This window comes from Diadema antillarum, unplaced genomic scaffold, assembly GCF_040938485.1.
Source record: "Diadema antillarum isolate AM-2024a unplaced genomic scaffold, OU_Dant_1.0 seq00000618_RagTag, whole genome shotgun sequence".
In the NCBI taxonomy this organism is placed as follows: domain Eukaryota; kingdom Metazoa; phylum Echinodermata; class Echinoidea; order Diadematoida; family Diadematidae; genus Diadema; species Diadema antillarum.
This window is the reverse complement of record NW_027271541.1, coordinates 31,409-52,301: the sequence shown is the minus strand read 5'-3', so window position 1 is coordinate 52,301 and position 20,893 is coordinate 31,409. Positions and strand designations below refer to the sequence as shown.

Here is a 20,893-nt window from a genome sequence, read left to right as displayed (position 1 = left end):
TTATAGCGACAGGCAATTCAAAATAGCCTTCGGGACTTCTGGCTGCCTTGATATGCTTTCATGGTTGTATACCGGGGTCTCAGATACCAGTAACCATAATTGTACACTACGATTAAAGTCAGTGTTTTTTGTCTTTGATGAAACATCCCCAGCATTTAGGTATAAAAAAATAGCAATTAATTGAAGAACACTACTGGTGCTAACATTTTCTGTGAATCACATGTCTTCAGTTGTCTCAAGATTGTCCTTTTGCGCAATATAACTCTGTTCATAATCATGCACAGCATGTTTTGGGATATTCCTTGGATGAATTACCTTCATCTGCCAGTACTTCCCCTTAGGCCTCTGGACCAACTGTGGCAGCCCTAATTTGTGTGTGTGTGTTTTGTTGTTGTTTTTCTTGTGTGCCTGGTTTACAGTCAAACCAGAAATACTTGCATGAATTTTACTTTTGCAAATTTCGCAAAATTAAAATGCATGTGAAAGTTTCCTGCTGCAAAAATATCTTGCTGTACAGTATACCATCCTTGTATATCACCTTACTTCATACAAGTTGACAATTAAATTTGCCCTCAGCCAATCAGATGCAAGGATTACATTAGCTTATAACAGTGTTTCAGAAAAAGTTTCTGACAGAGCACTTAAATGCCCTCCGCAAGTCTACACCCATGCAAAAGTCTGAAATTTGCTACTTTATTCTTCAGTGTGCACAGGTTGACATTATATTAAGAAAATTGTGTATCCATTCCTGTTCTCCACTGCACCCAATATCTCATAGGCGATCGTGCAGATGGTTGAACTAGATGCTGTGTGCAAAAGTATGTTCACAGAATTCTGGCAATAGATACATAGTGTACGCTAGGGTAATCTTGGCAAAAATTACCAACAAAAGCCATCTCCCATTGGTGCCTAGACTAGCCTAACTTACTTCCTCTCAGGAAGATCTGGGGAAAAGGTCTTGATCAAATGCACAGGATATCATCATTCCTCCTGAATGCAATATCAAGAAACCAATGGGGAAATCAATCCATATCCTCTCCAATCCCGGGTCTCTAAGCATGCAAGTGCACCATGCATATAAATTCTGCCTTCAGAACAACATTGAATGGGCATTTTGCCAAAATAGTGTGCTCAAATGCAAGCAGGGGCATGTGCAGACTGTAGGCTGGGTTCTCAGTTCAGTTCGATTGGCTTCATGATTTACTATTTGGAGATGCCATTTCCTGAATGACAAAGAAAACAAAGAGTTAGGGGTGCGACCTTACTTTGACGGTACAGAATACCAGACAATTACATTTATTGTTGTCTGTATGTGGATACGATGATCCAACTCTTCTGATTAATGGCCATCATAAAAAGATGAGGTAAAATGAACAAGATAAAGAGAGAAGACAAAATTTACATTTCAGAACAAGTGCCATTTTTGTCTTGTAAGCAGTAGGTGATGAGTTCAAATTTAATATTGGGTCCTTCATTCCCCTCGGCCTTTTATTACAATCAGATCAATGTGACAGCTTTTTTACTTGTTGAGAGCTACAACATACACATTCATTTAAAGCTCTCTTCAGACACAATTCCTTACTGCATTTGAAGTAAAATGTCGCTAGAGACTAAAGAATTATTAATCAGAGTAGAAAGAAAAGGTGGAGGCAAGTTGGGACATTATCATTGTGTCATATCTGATGGTCATGAACTGTTTGGCTTGTGACCAATTGATATTGCTGCGCTGCTGACTAGCGATATGCATTCAACCATTAAGCTGGTATCAGAACTTTAATGCAGATCAATGCTCTTACCATGCAGAGATGAGGCAGATAGAAAGAGGAAGTGTTGGCAAACAAGAATTACTCATTCACCAACCGGCACAAACATACATCGATCATGATCAATAATAGTAGTATGATTGTTTGGGTAGTATAATGCAGGAAAACGCTTCTCTTCAAATCATTATGTGAAGGGTCTTACAGTAGCTTGATACTCCTAAATAGTTAACCTGTGTTAAACAGAGATTACCTGCAAATGTACAAATTGCTTGTCACTGTCAAAGGCACCCACAAATTGCTCGTGCTTTACCAAGTTTCACTCTTTGAATTTACAATCAGAGATAATGCTGAAATGCCAACCACCCAATCCCGACAATCAGCTACATAAATTGATGATGGTTATACAGTGTATGGTGATGATGATGAGGAGGATTAGAATGAAAAAAAAAATATGCTGATGATCGCAATATCAATGCCCAGAGGAGTATAGCCAAACAATTGCCCCCTGTATAACCACCCCACAACAATAAGCTGTTATAGACAATATCCACAACTAGTCTGGGTAGTAGCTATTCACTGTGATAAGTTCCCGAGGGATGCAGAATACTTGTAAGCGACATCTCGAGGATAATTACAATTGTCATCTTCAGCAAATATATTGTTGTTCTATTATATTCCTGATTGTTAACAGCATCACAGATGTCCATTATACTCGACACAGATGTATCCCTGCACCGTGTATGGGTGCTTGTATGGGGTTCATATGTTTGTTTGTCTCTTTGGTATAGTCTATGTGTTTTTGCAGTGGTGTGATTCTGATCAATTGTTTTTGGTTTCACATTTGAAATTGTTTTGGGTACATAATATCAAAAGGAAATTAAATAGGTGTAGAGTGTATGTATACATAGCAGTCGTGCTGTAGACGATGTGATGTACAGTGTTGTAAAACAACTACATTGTCAATAGTAAGTAAGAGCGCTATACAAATGTAATTATTGTATTGCATTGTATTGTAATGCAGCCAATGCTCATATTGCAATATTGTCATCCCTTACTCATATATCATCAAAATCTTTATCAAAATCATCATTACTATCAACTTTACCTTACTGCTATATGAAGTGATGCTGCCAGAGATTTTAGTGGGGATATGATCTCTTAATTAGAGAAGGGTGCATCTCTCTTTTAAAGCTTAGGAAGAATATTCAATGACGAGAGACCTCTATGTACAGTACATGAAAGCATAACAATTAAGAGCACCTTTGACTATCAAAAACAATTATTTGAATTTCGTGAGCAAATACCCAATCGCTGTTCTGCATACATCCGCCACTGCTGAGTAAACAGAAATACGTCACCATGGTCAAGAACAGCTGTCTCAATCGATGACATTATCTATATCTATCATGGGAGTTAGATCAGCCACCCTTAAACGAAAGCTGAATCAGCACCAAGAGGCAATATAAAGCATTATCTAATCTACTGCTGCCACCATCAACGTGCAACAAAGATATTACTTCTTTGCTGCCTATTTCCTGTTTCATGACAAGTTTTGCCATAATTACCACAAAAAAAGGGGGAAAAAAAGAAATAATCCCAATTACACTGTACCTTTTTGGCAGGAGCTAGCTTAGCAACAGTGAGCTTTTATTTCATTGCCATAGCAATTATGATTACTATAGCAACTTCCACTAATTGACTTCTGATATTTTGCACTGGCATAACAGATACCCCATAGTGGGAGAGACATGGTGAATTACTGGGAGCTAAATGTGTAGACCTGTAGCCATGGCACGATGAAACTGGGTGTGAAAATTGGAAACTAGCAACTGCTGAGGTAACATAGGGTCTTGGCATGAAGAGCATTCATATCAGTTCAAAGACTTACCATGACACTTATCTCTCTCTCTCTCTCTCTCTCTCTCTCTTCATCTGTCTATCTATCTATCTATCTATCTATGTATCTATCTATGTATCTATCTATGTATCTATCTATGTATGTATGTATGTATGTATGTATCTATCTATCTATGTATCTATGTTTGTATGTATGTATGTATGTATCTATCTATCTATCTATCTATCTATCTATCTATCTATCTATCTAATGGTATCTACATTGTATCTTCTCACCTCCCTGGTCTATCTATCTATCTATCTATCTATCTATCTATCTAACGGTATCTACATTGTATCTTCTCACCTCCCTGGTCTATCTATCTATCTATCTATCTATCTATCTATCTAACGGTATCTACATTGTATCTTCTCACCTCCCTGGTCTATCTATCTATCTATCTATCTATCTATCTATATAACGGTATCTACATTGTATCTTCTCACCTCCCTGGTCTGTCTATCTATCTATCTATCTATCTATCTATCTATCTATCTATCTATCTATCTATCTATCTATCTATCTATCTATCTATCTATCTATCTATCTATCTATCTATCTATCTATCTATCTATCTATCTATCTATCTATCTATCTATCTATCTATCTATCTATCTATCTATCTATCTAACGGTATCTACATTGTATCTTCTCACCTCCCTGGTCTATCTATATAGATACATACAGTGGACTCCATGGACCTGTTTGGGACCGGCAATTTTCTTTCATTATACCGAAATTTTTAAGCGAACTGTCAAGTATATGAAGATAATAGATGATAATTTTGGGACCTGAATTTTTTAATTTGTTGTTATGAGAATTTCGTTATCACTGTGTTCGTTAAAACGGGACTACACTGTAGAGTAATTACACACACATACATACATGCATGTATACATTATACATTGATATCATCTTAATCATTTTTATGTTGCAGACCGGCCAAAAAAAAGTACACACACACACACACACACACACACACACACATAAAATGAGAGCCTGAAAGTGCAGCATTGAGTTACAGGTTGCTACACTCGGCAAATTAGCATATGTGGAAGCCACGGCAGTCTTCACATTTGTCTTGTTTCATCGTGGAGTGCCAAGAAATATTAAGAAGGGTGAAGGATACAATGTGAAATATATGTACTCTATAATAGCTGGAAGTAGGAAATACACACACACACACACACAACCACACACAAACAAATCAGAACAAAAAGCAGGTGATTGTGCTGTCTATTCAAAGGACTGTAAAGTTTGTGCTCTCCGCTTTTGCCACCATTTTCATCATTCTTATATTCATCACTTGTATTCCTTTGAATACCATTTTTAAAGTATTGAACCCTCTGAATTTGAATGAAATACATGTATGAGAAGAATCCCATCCTTTGTATCTCAAAAAATGCTCCAGTTTGGCTTTTTTCTCTCGAACATGAAAAAAAAAATGAAATAAAAACTATCTCTCTGAGACATAAGAGAGTCCTGACAATGAAGATATCAAAAACTTTGTTCAACTGTCATATGATGCCACAACATGACACAACACTCTCTCATCATGTCAAAAAATGAAGCATAGAAACGATCTTGTCTTACATAATATGACATCCGATTTTTAAAATCGCCAATTTTTGCATATCTTCTTCCACTCTTTATTGAACTTCAGAATTTGATCCCAATCATGACTTCAAAGTGATTACAGAAAGGATCACTATTACATGGACACATTATAAAGACTGAAATGTAGACACAAACATTGTATTTATGAAAGTAACAAACTCAGTTGAGCAGCTAGGAATCAGGAAGGAGTTAGAAATACATCCAGATTTAGTGACCTATTGCTTCTCTAACTGAAAATGTACAAAATGTTGCAAGTATAACTTGAATTACATTGGTAAAAGACATGTGTGTGTATGTAATACACATATATTTATACATCTCCTAAAGGGTGATAACTGAACTGCTCATCAATCTTTTCTTTCATTATCATCACTATTCTAATGTATGCAGTTGTCACTTCAGGCCTACCATAACTGCCCCACCAGGAAAACAAAAGAAAGAATAGAAAAAATGGGCAAAGTGAGGAAAGACCATCTGAATGAGCACCTGCATGATTATACTGCAGTTGGATATATATAGTACTTACAAAGTCTTGCCTTTAAACCTAACAAGATATGAAGTGAAACAGTGACATGGGAAGGGTTTCATGTTTCAAGACTCGGCCTGCAAAAGACATGGACATGTACCATTTTTTAATGGGTCAGCGATGCACAACTCAGTATATTACACTGTGCGTTGAACACCTGAGTAAGGTGGATGCAGCACTTTGCAAAGTACTCCTTCTTGTTACTACTAAACTCAGGGCAAACACCATGTACACAATTTTATCACCTATCTATCCTCTCAACACTTTTTAGTCTTATCTCCAACCATATGATTAAAGAAATACATCCAGTCACACATTAAAACTATAAACAGTGACATAGTCAAAGATCCCAGAACTGTGTATCAGAGGTAAAGCACAAACCAGCCTCTGAGGCTACAAAGTAATATCTGAGTAAAACGTACTGGAAATACAAACACTTCAACACCACAGGCCACACATGCCAGATCTCGTCCGTCCACTCTTGGGCATGAATTTTGTGACAGACTTGGAGAATCCATACCTCCAAACCTTTCCAGGCAAAATCTCTGTAACATTTTGCTGAAAATTCATTATAACATCAGGACTCTAGCATTGATGCCATGCATTTAAAGAGGCTAAACTCTCGAATCTGTTCTCAAAATTCAGAACAGCTGGGAGGCCAAAGTATGATGACATCAGCTCTGTAATGCTGGAATTAAGACAATTTATATATTCAGGGATTCTTCAACTGCCCTATAGTTCTGGCATAATGCGCTGGCAGCATCCTCTCCACTAATATCCGTTTCATAGCGATCTGTGTCTTAGTTATGACAAAATCAATTTATCAGGGGCGAAACATTTTGTTGAAAATTCATTGTGATATCACATTCTGCATTAAAGCGCACTCCATGTTTCTGATGGGGGGAAAAAAATTGATGCCATGGATTAAAACAGGCTAAATTAAGAATTCTTTACTGGAAATTTAGAATGGCTGGAAGGCCACAGAATGATTACATTAGCTCTGTGAAGCTGGAATTAAAGCAGTTTATACGCTCAGGGACTCTTCAACTGCCCTAGTTCTGGCATTATACCCTGGCAGCAGCCTCTCCGCTAATATCCGTTTCATAGCGATCTGTGTCTTAGTTACGCCAGAATCAATTTGTCAAGGCCTCACATGTTTATACAAGGCTCTAATTCTACACAAATCCAATTGACATAGAATAATCATATTACAACTTGGATTATAGCTACATGAGAAGAGGAGAGACAGAGAAAGGGGGGGGGGTGGAGTGAGAGAGAGAGAGAGAGAGAAACAGGACTAATCAAGCTAATCCTCTTATATAATATTACCTCTTCTTGCATAAGAAAAAAAAATGACAACAGCTTCTCTTTCCTGCTTACCCTGTTAAATACATAGCACAATGGTAATTATCCACAAGTGCTTGCCTTTTCATACAGCAGAATAATTTTAATCCACTTCAGACAAAATTCATTCAACAATAATTCAACAAATGGAAGCAATATGTAAGTATAACATTTTCTCAAGATTTGCAGGTAATATTACAAAGCATAAGGTTATTATCTCTGATTTTTTTTTAAAGATGACTGATGTATTTCATGACATAGCCAAAAGAGATAGACTAAATAAGTCTTAGATGATTATGCATCAATTTTCCACCTGTGTTTATTGGAAATTCCTCCCACATCCCCTGTAAAAAGCACACAAAATGTGGAATTTACCTATTATCAGACATGCAAGCCTATCAATTCTGATGCGAGTTTTTTTTTTTTTTTAGGTGTGTAGGGCCTATGCTTCTGTGTTAGTCACTACAAGATGGAATACAGAATCAAAGCCATATGTGCCAAAATGTTTGTTGTGTATACATCACTGCATGAATTGCCACCCTGAGCTTTATTCTTTCCAATATCACTCCATTACTCTGTGGAAATATATGGACCACTACATGTTCGCTGCTTACAATAAATTGTTCTGAAATCCAAGATTACGCAAGTACCATACAGTGTTGCAAAATGATATCCACAAGGATGGCGGAATGCAGACTTTATCCAACTTGTCCTGACAGAAACTTTCTCTGTGTTTCACAGTAAGTAATCAGCCTTCAAGCATGCTTGTCAACTCTCCAGACTCATTCAGCTCCTGAAAGGGGAAAATATGAGAGGTAGATAAAAATGTAGAATATAACCAGTCTGGGTGCAAGATTCGTAACAATATGGAAAGAGTGAAAAAGAAACAGAAAAGAGAGAGACAAAGGTAGATAGTTAGATAGATAGATAGATAGATAGATAGATAGATAGATAGATAGATAGATAGATAGATAGATAGCTAAATAGATAGATATGTAGATATCTAAATAGATAGATAGCTAAATACATAGGTAGAGATAGATGGATAAAAAGATAGATAGATAAATAGATAGATAAATAAATAGATAGGTAGACAGGCAGACAGATAGATAGATAGATACAAATATATTTCCTCTTTTCTGTCTATACTACATTTTTATGTCCTACTATTTTGTAACCAGATGTGAGTTAATCCCGATACCTCATATGCATATGTCACAGTCTTCTTCACACAATTTTATTGAATCAATTACAGACAGAGCAGAATCAAATGTGTATGTTACCTTGACAATGTCCAGTCCTCCAATCAGCTCTCCTTTTACATACAGCTGTGGAAATGTTGGCCAATTAGAGAAGGTCTTCAATCCCTGCCGTACCTCCTGGTCTCCAAGTATGTCAAATGTGTCATATGAAATTCTGGAAGGCAAAATGATTTGCACAAATGTTAAAAGAAAAAGAAAAAAAGGTAAAAATAATATGTTTTCATACTTAAACACACTTCAATGCAACAATATGATTTTCTTAATCATAAGAAACAGCATTCTACAAAAGGCAATTTTTTTCTTTTATTTATACTATGTGTTGAATACAACAAACTCACAAACCAATATAACATTTGGAATCCTTCCCACCTGGTCAGAAGGCACAACCAGGATTTTGAGGGTTTACAGTCAAGATCAATATCCGACTTTGTTCACATCTATGGTACAAGTAATCAATGTCACAAGACAATGAAGTGTGTCACGAAACGTGAATTTAGACAAACTGGTGCTATCAAGAGTGACAATAATCTGTGGCACTTCTCAAGTTAAAGGAAGATAGATATATACACATGAATATGTATTTACAGAGTTTGCCGCTTAATTGAAAGAAATCAGGAGACAAGTTATTCTCCTCTTTAAATGGGGCTTACACTGCCACCCTACTGTGTGGTCCTACAAACTACAGACATGTGGACTGGTGCAAAAACTTTGAGTCAATTATAAGCCGAACATGGGAGTAAATGTAAATGGGTATTATCAGTTGTGCAATGACCAAAATTGCTCAACAAGACTGCATGCTCAACACTGACAGCGTGCAATAGCAATCTTAACTGCATGTCGTGTGATGAGCAATCAAGCAACTGAAGAGCTGGAATCTATTTAGGTGTTGTATAATATCCTCTGAAGTAGTCTGAAACTGTTTTGTGAATAGGCAAAGAGAATGAAAACAAAGTGAATGATGCATGTGTGTGGGGTGGGGGTGGGGGTGGGGGTTGTCCTGACATTATCTTTGAGTTTAGAATATGCTTTGTAATTTCTGTCTTTGAATCTTGTTTCTGGGGACACCAAATATGACTGAAAGAAGAAACAGTCTACCACACAAAACAACAATCAAACACAGTAAAAAAAAAAAAAACAGGCATAGTGATACCCTGTTTCTCCCAAAATCTGAGTGATGGTTCGGCTGAATCCACAGCGAGGTTCTGCGGGGCAACCCTTCATGAACAACATGATGGGAGATCGGTTGATGAGTGCCTTCAATCTGCAGACACGTAAAAAAAAAGAACAGAATTCATATTGTAACACAACCATATAAAACATTTAAAAAAAATCTCAGAGTAGTCTGATGCTGTATCACTTCCTATTAAAAAGGGATTCCCTTCATGATCATTCTATCTGTGAAATATTGGAAACACTGCTGTGGTACAATTTTGAAATGTTTGGATCTCACCAGATCAGGAGAGGGTCAAAACTCACAACAAATGTCTACAGTGGCATCTGTCATAGCATGCATGTACACAGAGCACACTTGTTAAATGTTGTTAAGCTTTATGTTGCACACTTGGGAAATAATTATCAAACACTGGAGTGTTCATGTTTGTGCAGCACATTCTGGTTAAGGTAGCTGTGCCACTTGATTCTTAAAAGAGCTTGCTAAATGTTGTGCAACTGGTCATGTCAGAGCTTGTTTCATATCTAAAATTTGACTGATGTTTAAGATAATCACTGCAACAGGAAATCATCCCTCTATGCACCCCTTTAGCTGGTAAAAAGCTGATCTGAGAATGAAGGGTCGAAGTACCTGTGAGGCCAAAGATCATGCCTCAATCATGAAAATACGAATTTCCTTCACTTCCACTTTCTGGAGACATCTGTCTGAATAACAGTATATAACAATGGGAAAATGAAAGAAATGTCTTACCTGTCATCCAAACTTTGTTTCTTTGGGAGGGTCTGTTCAAGATCACCATTGGCTTCCATCTCCTTAATGATGTCGAGGCCTCCAATGAGCTCCCCGTTTACATAGATCTGAGGAAACGTTGGCCAGTCGGAATACTTCTTCAGCCCTGTTATAAAAAAAAAAGAAAAAACATCTTTATTGGAGATGGATAAGATGCATTCCACCTGGAAATATACTTCAAACCCTCACAGACCTCATTTTGTTATATTTTTTCTCGAGAAAATCTATGAAAAAAAAACTCAAAGCAATAGAAAGGAGGAAAATCTGTCCAAATATCACATAATACTGTAAAAATCAGTATTTATTCAATAGATATTAGACATAGCACCATCTTTTAGATGTCTCTGCAGCACTAATATCAAAGGGGAAGAAAGTTGTTCTCTACAGGTAAAATGGTGATGACATAAAGCTGTACCATGACAATATGAAATGATTATATAAATGACAATATACCACGCTATTTGTTATTTGCAGATTTTAATCACCTGAGTCTTCAGAATAAATCATAGACTGGTGCATGAATCACTCCATATCACTACTATACGTCTAACCTCACACAAACTGTCAAAAAAAAAAAAAAATATATATATATATATATATCTTCTGCATACAGTCACATATGGGTCATCCCACAGTAGGGCTAGTCAGACAGACTCTCAATGCCGGTAAGAGCTGAGATCATAACATCTCTACTAAAGATTCAGGAGATCAAACATCCAAACATTACCCTGCCGAACTTCGTTGTCACCGAGGATGTCGAACGTGCTGTACTCTATCCCATGGTTGTCAAAGAGCGCCATCAGTTGCCTGCTGAAGCCACACCTCGGCTCGTCCCGGGAGCCTTTCACAAAGGCCACGCATGGTGCTGCATTGATCAGCCTTTTTAACCTTGAGTTCAAGTCCTGAAGGCCAAAAAGACAGGAAAATCAAACATTATGAGATAAGATTTTCAACAATATGCCTCTCTTACATCTAGTGTACAGGCCTGTAACTAGGATTTTTATGGGAGGGTTCACAATTAGAAAAAGTGGACCTTTCTAGTTTAAGGTTATGTTCAGTTCTGTTATTTTACACATTGGGGGTGCAAAAAAATATTTCTGGTGCCACTTCCGGGTTTAATCAGGTGACAAAAAAAAAAAAATAATACTGGTGCCACCTCAATCGCCTCACATAGATTGTTTCTTTACCAAAAATTAAAGGGGTTTTCTTTTTATTTATATGGGGGGGGGGGGGTCCGCAACTTTTTTTTTCTTCGATTTCTTCTCTCATTTATTTATTCATTTATTTATTTAATTGTTCAATTAAAACAATAACCCTGTAATGGGCCTGTGGTGTAAATTCAACTTACTGTGATTATTTGCATTAAATACTATGAGCAAACAGTTCATCCAATTTAGTATTTATCACAGCTGTTAGTATGCCTTCCCTTTCATTAAAAAAAGAAATGAACAAGATTATCATATTTCTGAATGAATATAACTGCAGTAACTGAGGAAAGTTTCTACACCCCACTGCCTTTTAGGTAAGAAAATTTGCCCTCATTAGGTGGCTCATACATTCCCATCTCCTACAAATTTTCTTTTTTTTTTGTTTACGATACAATCAATATTGAAATAGAATATGTTTAATTTCAGAGTTGTTGGTTGAGGGGTAGTGCACTGTATCAAAGTCAATGCTATGAGAAAATGAAATTCAATGGACTAAAATTTGTAAATATGTTCATGTGACAAACAGCAAGGGAACAAGTCACAATCATTATTTAACATATTTAATGTTTTTGACACAGGAATGGGTCAATGATACAATAAGAAGGTCCATAATGTGTTGAAACATGGAATGATAAACATTGCCTTGTCTTTCACATTCCCACAACTCGACCTTGAATTCTGCAAAGTAGAAGTTTATGAGAAGATTTGTATGGATATTTCTATCACATTTGCATGCATGTATGTGTGTCTGTGTGTATGTGTGTCTGTGTCTGTGTGTAAATGCACAAATCACTTCAAGCTCTCAAGAAGTACAAGAAGATTTACTCATACCTCCTCTGGCGGTTGACTCGTGGGTAGCATGACCGGACTGGCATTGGGGTCGGCATAGTGTTTGACTTTCTTGGTGAGCTCCGGCACGTTGGCGCCATCAAGTCTTGCCACTTCTTTCTTCCCCTGGGGAGAGTACCACACATAATGGATTAACACAAAATTAAATTCTGAGTTGATCAAAACATTAACCATGATTAACTTGCTTCACTAGATGCATATGACTGCCCAAAGTTACATGAATCTTGATGCCTAACGAGAGTTAATGTGATAAATCCCTAATTTACTTATGACTTTTGATCAATGTGAATAAGAGTCAATTTGTTCTTGCAATATATGCTCTAAGGTGAGTATTATTTTCCCTGAAATATCTGTTAGCGAAATCTGTATTCTACAGCATGAATATCACAGTTCATTAAAAATCAACATGAGATCTATGACCTAATCTGGCTGAATATCTGAAGGATACAATGCATGACTGTAAAGTCCCATATAGTATACAAATAATACACTTCAGTTTAAGGGCATTAGCAAGAATTACCCACATAGGGTACTAGTACCTTTGGATCGGTATAACACGCCATGGTGATAGTCGAAGGCGATTGGACTGTTTCAGAGGTTCCGAGTGTGAGTAATTTGACAAATGCCCAAACAAAATGATGAATATTATTTGTTTTATAATTCAAATGAAGGTGCTATACATTTGGCAGTGGCCATTTTCACAAGTGAATAGAATGATGAAATCTCCCCAGTCACCATTACAATGTGAAAGTGCTAATGACCTGTAATAATACATCACTAATGACCAGTCACACATTACATTACTTGCCAGGCAAAATAAATACCCGGCCATGTGTACACTTTCAACCAATCATTTGATTAGGATTTGTTTCATCATTTTATCATCTACTCTTATGGATTTGAAAAAAATGGGAAAAAAAAGCAAAATCTTATACTACAACTTAATAAAGACAAAGCATGATAAGAAATATTATGGAACAACTCAGATTAAACTACATATGGAAGAGTAAAGATCATTAATTTTCTTTTCTTTCTTGAGCATAAAATCTGACTGGTATTTTCAAAATCGAAATGTTAATATATGGTTTCAAATAGCTGTCCTTTTCAAGTGACTACAGAAGACATTGCAGTGATGCAATTTGCTGTTTCATGATTTCCAAAAGCTGCACTTACACTCTCACCAGTAAACCAGAGCCAATACACTACCTTGATGAAGATGAATGTTGGAACAGCAGCAATTTTGTACTGCAATGAGATTTCTGGGAGGCTCTCAGCTTCAACCTGCAGGAGCGGTACACAAAACAAGAGATCAAACCAATAATTGATAAGAAAAATATTTATGTTTCTTCATTAACGTCAGCACTTCATCATCTATTCCCAAATGTACTTTAATCTTAGACCGTCTTTATGCCAGCTCCATTGTGTGAGCTACTGCAATGGAAAGAGTTACAAGTCATTTCCAGGGATACCAAGCTTGTAGATAACGTTGAAGTATTCTGAATGTGGAAAAGCATATTTTCGGTGGAAAACAGTTCTTAAACCTTCCCTGCCCTAGACATGTGAAGTGTCAAGTAATACAATTTTGGCAAAGCAGTATTTTTCATGAAAACTACAGTATTTTTATTGGAAAAATACAACTAATAAAAAAAAAACAATCAGCACAAAATAATGCACAAAAGTAACAGTTGGCATCTCTGCATTTTGGAACTCAAGATCTTAGCATGGCTGGTAAAACATGCAAAAAGTAACTTTTCAGTGACATCAAAGAGGTGTCATTCTTGTCTTGCATCAACATGGAGAATCATATCGTCGCTGGGGCGACAAGACCTCGTATCTACAAAATGTCAAATGTTCAGGAGAGCCAAAAAACATGGCGGCCAAAGCACTATAGCGAATGGGAGAGCCTTTCCTTTGACATGCTGTGGTGGCTTCATTTTTGGGTTAAGACACTTAGGATTTGGACAGGACATCACTTAACCAATTATTTGACCATTAATCCAAAAAAGTCATTTTCACCAAATTTGCAGATACAAGGTCTTGTCACCCCAGTGACGATATGTAGCTACAGATGTAGAAATGAATAATTTCAGCAAACAAATTGTGGGTAACTCCAGGATGAAATGAAAACATACAGACAAACAAAACACATAAATAATACAAAAACACCCAACAATGACAACAAATGTGAAGAATGAAACAAAACCGAATATCAGAGAAATTCACTCTCAACACGCTGACACATTAAATATTGTATCATTTGTCACAACACAGAAATATTTCCTGAGAGGGACATGTTAGAAATTAGATAACTCAATGTCTCGTTTGAATTTTTCAGTGTTCACCTTGGCTAGGCGCACTTGAGGATGTTCCTTCGCAAGCTCCAACATGACTTCATCCATCTGCTGGCACTGCGGCGCCCATTCTGCCCGGAAATGGACCACAAGCAGGCCACTGAGTAAGACCAAGGTCATAGAGAGAGAGAGACGGGGAAAGGGGGAAACAGAAGATGAAACCACATATTTTGAATGCCACACAAACATAACATAATTACAAATGAACCTCTCGTATCCGGACAAGTCGGGACCGGGGCTCATCCGGATAAGGGATTTGGCCGGATACGGGAGACTCAATGCTTTATACATGTACATATACATACACTGTACTGATGTAGCCCATTGTAGTACCACATGTAGTAATGTGTATACGGTACTGCAACCTTTTCATTGTTACACTCAGTAACAGACCCCAAAATAGAGGTTCGTGTTTGCAAGAATGAAATCATTTTCTTTTATAAATTCTTGGGATTTACCTAAATAATCATTAAGAAATGTATCAAGTAGATCTTGAAAATAAACAGTACGAGTCGACGAAACTACGCTTCAAAATTTGATCATCACGGCTCGGCAAAGTCGACTGTAGGTCGCCATTGTTAGATGGTCTCCCTCTCTCTCTTTGTGTGTGTACTGTGTGTGAACAATTTTGGAGTGTTCAATATCATTCGTTGCTCAGCCAATGACTCGAAACAACGCGTGTCTATCTTGTCTATATTTTACACATGAGATGACAAGCAAAAGGAGGCTCAAAAAACAAGTAAACTTTACACTCACAGCACAGTCAAGCAGCAAAATAAACACACAAAAAACAACAACAAACTAGAGGTTCTAGTAGTAGAGTAGCACTGTACTACTTACACCAACAAGTCCAGAACCATCTAGAATTTCTACTAGACTAGAGCCTAGAAAATGTTCTAGATCTAGGTCTCTACCTGTGGCTGTCTACTCGACATGGATAGCACATGAACATCAATGAATGATGGACAATGCAATGGGACAATTGACCTCCAATGCTATAGCGTATGGACCCTTTGCCACCATAAATATGAACATATCGGACTGAGCATAAACTCATGAAGTACTTTGACGATGCTCGAAATATTTCTCTGTGAGAAGTCACTGCCGATTTCTGAGAGACTTAGCAGACTCACGTTTATTGCATTGCGTAGGGGATATCTGGCAAACACTTACTTTTCTGTCTGGTTCACTTCTTCGCCAAAAGCTTGAACACTTTCTACAGAAATCAACGACATGATGCATCGGATGACTTCGCACTGACGCAATCTATGGCTGCATCTATTATGCACGAACTGAAGGGCCAAGGCCGGTGGGGGGGGGGGGGGGGGGGGGGGGGGGGGGGTGCGGTGCGGTGCGGTACGGCAGGGGGACAAGGCTCTCCGGGGTGGGGAGTAGGGGGCCGGGGTAAGTGGGCGTCTATCTGTCTGTCTATTCGTCTACATGTATCTATCTATCTATCCATCTATTTATCTATCTATCTATCTATGTATCTATCTATCTATCTATCTATCTATCTATTTATTTATCTATCTATCTATCTATCTATCTATCTATCTATCTACTAGTATCTATTTATCTATCTATCTATCTATCTATCTATCTATCTATCTATCTATCTATCTGTCTATCTATCTATCTATCTATCTATCTATCTATCTATCTATCTATCTATCTATCTACTGTAGTCAATTTATCCATCTCTCTGTCTGTCTATCTATCTATCTATCTATCTATCTATCTATCTATCTATCTATCATATCTATAACTATCTATCTATCTATCTATCTATCTTTCTATGAATATGTATCTATCTACATGTATCTATCTATTCATCTGTCTTTCGCTTATAATGCCTGCACTTCACGCTTATAATGCCTGCACTATAAATGACATATATTCAGTACTATTCTCACCACACTTTCCTGCATGTAGAGTAGGTCTCTCAGTGCACGTTAATTTGAGTCAACTATGTTTCTGATCATGAATAGAATCAATAGATCATGGATGGATAGATTATCATTATGCCATAGGCCTATGTGCCTATAATTAAAGAGGGTTTAATGATGCAGCTGAAGATGGATAATCAGTTGTCACACACGTATAGGCCCACCATGGAACTGTCATGTTGCGAGCATTTCATTTTTTCTCATTTCATTTTATTTATTTTCACTTAATAAAACATGCATACATAAAATGTGACAATGGTATGACAAGTATAACTTGACAATGTGACAACAAACAAACAAAGCAAACAAACAACCAAAGATATCAAGTGAAGGGGTTAGTGAGAAGGCAATGGGCCTAGCTTATTTAAAACCAGTGGTGAATCCAGAGGGGGGCGCAAGAGGCGCACGCCCCCCCCCCTTTAACTATTGTTAAAAACAAAAGAAATAAAAAGAAAAAAAATGAAATGAAACCCGGAAGTGGCACCAAAAATAATAGTTACGCCCCCCCCCCCTTTACAGAATTCCTGGATCTGCCCCTGAAAACTAACCCTGGAAAAGTAAATACAGCGTAAATACAGAGAAAAACGTTGGCACACACACACACTCACACATACACATACACACACATGCATACACAGACAAAAACATACACCAGCACATTAACAATACACAAGATGCCATTTTCACAAACACACCCTATCTTGCTAGTCTCTTATAAATTCATAAAAAGATATTGTGGTAACTTCCAGAATACCTTTCAAGTAAAATACGCTTGATAGCTTTCTTAAAACTTTGTACCGTTTTCTTACATTTCACATCAGAGTGGATGGAATTCCAGATTTGAGGGCTTCGAAAGAATATTGACTCTTTGTAGGAGGATGTTCGAATCTGAGGTAAGTAAAAATTTCTACAATTTCTTGTGCCATATGATCATCTTTATCTCTTTTTCTTTCTTTATCTCTCTTTGTCATCATGGTATAGGGCCTAAGGCTTTTTTCAGGTATTTACCTTTGTTCTGGTTTTTTTTTTTGAAAGCTATTATAACTTAAATACGTTGTATTTGGAACTCCATTGAGAAATACTTTGTTATCACTATCACTATTATTTGCAACCATCCTAATTAGAACAACCGCACGCGTGCAGCTGGATGGTAAAGACACACGCGTGTGGCTAGGTCTTTATTTCGAAATCAGTTTGGATGACCTCGGCCTCAAAGCAGTGTTGCCAGATGGTGATTTCGGGAACCAAAAAGGGTGAAATTTGGTGATTTTTGAAGTTGTTTGGTGACAAAATTTTAGCCTGGTAACCAAATCAAAATTTGGTGATTTTTGGTAACTTTTTGGTGATTTTTAGACCAATAAAAAATAATCACACTAATTGAAAACGAAAATGCATTTTGCCCAAAGTTTTCCCCTTATTTCCTGTAGAAACATAAGATGTGCCCCTTTTTTGTCACTCGACACACACAAACACTCACATATCCATACACATCGTACACATTTTGCATTTAGTATGTGTGACTACGGCGCGCCGAAAATTGCACCGAGACTCGCTCAGAGTGTTTGATAAAGGTTTATTGACATAATCTTGTCTTGAAATTTAAGCCTTACCTACGCTTTGCCAAATTGGTGATTTTTGATGGCTTTTGGTGATTTTTTACAAGCCTTTTGGTGATTTTGCTCTGTTGGGACCTGGCAACGCTGCCTCAAAGTGCAATCGGACATGATCGATACCAAGCTGAAGCTGTAAAGACAGACAAACTGGCGCACTACATTGACAGAAGATATCTGAACACTTTCGACAGCAGTTTCTGTGACTTAGTAGATGAGGATATTTCTCGCTTTCGGGAAGATCTTTCCAGCACTTCTGTGACACCGGAAAGGTACTGTCTCTGCTTCAATGCTCATAGTATGACAGGTAGTTTCGGCATACCAAATTCAGTGTGATACGTCTAGTCCGATACGTGCAAATATGTGTTAGTATACCCTACTGACGTATGCCCAAAGCCAAGGCCTCTCATTATAGCAATTTACAGACTGTGACTGTAGCTGTGTTGTCAGAATCTTCTGAATGTTGACTGGACATCGCTGTCGTCAACATCACGTCCAGACAAGCCAAGTGTCAGTGCAGTGTGGTGTGGACACAGATTAAATCAATTTGCTTCCAAGGAGGATTGACATTTTTTAGAAGATGACATTTTCTATATTTGGTTTCAGTAGGCAGGGTGTTCCAGTCTTTAAAGTTTAATGGTTTGCTGCCAGAAACTTTGAAAGTATACTTGGATTCTGCACTGTAGAGATGTTAATCTATTGTTCTAACAGTGCATTCCTAAACGACGAAAAATGAAACAAAACCTCTGTATTAATATTACATACCGATGCAATGACTAGTTGGGTTGAATGCAAGTCTCGACTTGCCATACTAGTAATTTGACGACCAACAGGCGCTGCAACATCCCCGATGAGCAACCTTGTGCCAACAAGATATGCTGCGTCCATTCTCAGCAGCCCTTGCATGCAGTGACATTGAACATTGATTCTGATCCAGTATTGTAGCAATAATTTTTGGGATTTTCTGAAATTCTGTGCTGTATTTTACAAAATCAACATTGGGATAAATTAGTTAGGTCTAACATACATTGATTGTTGTAGATACGTTTAATTATGAGTTTTTTTAGTGGAATAGATATTGCAGAAAAGCTAAAGAAGTCAGATTCCCGTCAGCTTACTCTAAAACCTTTTTGGCCTACACAAATGAGTAATCAATTTCAATGGACCATGTCAATGCGATGTCAATGAAGTAGACTTGTTACTCCCCTATATTGCTAGATCTAGATCTATTACTGTTGTGACAAAAGCATTATGTGCACATATGTATTCATTTACATTATTTACATCTGTGTTTTAGGCCAGGGCTTGGGCTAGATCTCCTTTTGCTTACTATTTCAGTCACTTGGACACTCCAACTGTAGCTTTTAAAAATGTCACTCATCTTTTTCTCTCAAATGGACTTATCACTTCTGTTTTACTTCTCAGCACCCTTTCTTATGGCCGATCAAAGCAAAGGGAGGATGTCACGTTTACGAGAGGGCCTTCGCTAGCTTACAAATGTAATTTTAATCATAATGCATCTAACTTTTTATTTAAGTATATATATATTGTCTCTTTTCAAATTTGCTTTCTGCTGCTTTCTTCATGTCTATCAGCAGGTATGCTGCCGAGACAGTTGTCTTGGTTTTCCCTCCTGTCACAAGCTACTATCGTCTGCTGATCCACAAGTCTGTGGAAGACTATTCAGATCTGTGCAGCTTCAGTATTGGTCAAGGTGATGACAGGAGGACAGTAGTATGTTCTAAATTGTTGAGGTAAGGGTCAGTTTCACTAATGTGGCATAATACCCATCATAAGTAATCTCTACTCTTGTTCTTCCTGCTTGTTCTCCATGTTCTTATTGTACAACATGGAGAGATATACTGTACCTCTAGTGTGGACACAGAAAGTGGACTTGTGAGGTACACTTACCATGTGTATTGCAACAGTATGGTATCATCCTCACCATAATGATATCATTGAGGAATTCAACCTTGTATCCAGCAAATCTTTCATGAAGTAGCTTAATCTTGACATCATTTTTTCCCACTTTCTTCTTTTTCTTCTTATGATGATGATGATTATTATTATCATAAATAGTAGTAGTAGTAGTAGTAGTAGTAGTAGTAGTAGTAGTAGTAGAAGTAGAAGTAGTCACAGTAGTAGTATTTAGTAGTAAGTATTGTTGTTATTGTCATTGTCATTTTCATCATTATTATTCATGATATTATTGTTCTTGAATGTCAAGGAGCATGCCAGATAGACCAGAAGACGGCAGTAACTCTTGTTGGAGATCAGGACCTTTGACAGGGACCCCTGCTGGAGGGAGGGGTCAAGGTCAAGAGACCAAGGGGTCATTGACCTCCACCCCTGCGCAGGAATCCCTCAGATGTCATCCAGCCTCATCAGCATCTGAGAAGAGAACTTCCCCACGGGAGCGTCCAGCGTAAGAATTGATTTCTCCATTGTGCAGTAAAGTGTCACATGTTGATTTTTGTTGATTGAGCACTTTGGGTATCACCATTTGCCTTGAAAAAAAGGAGCTTGTTCAGGAAATGTCAGGTGCAATTTTCATGACAAG

The 20,893-nt window shown here is 37.4% G+C and overlaps 1 protein-coding gene across 1 annotated transcript; it reads right to left on the bottom strand.

The window, feature by feature from the left end:
* Window positions 1-7,171: 7,171 nt before the first annotated feature.
* Window positions 7,172-16,017, bottom strand: LOC139736008 (glutaredoxin-3-like). Its single transcript, XM_071646755.1, has 9 exons — window positions 15,951-16,017; window positions 14,769-14,877; window positions 13,633-13,707; window positions 12,409-12,531; window positions 11,097-11,271; window positions 10,331-10,475; window positions 9,560-9,670; window positions 8,431-8,563; window positions 7,172-7,940 (listed from the first exon to the last, which is right to left on the bottom strand). Exons 1-9 carry the CDS (start codon window positions 16,010-16,012, stop codon window positions 7,896-7,898), a joined length of 978 nt encoding a protein of 325 aa, XP_071502856.1. The 5' UTR covers window positions 16,013-16,017; the 3' UTR covers window positions 7,172-7,895.
* Window positions 16,018-20,893: the final 4,876 nt, after the last annotated feature.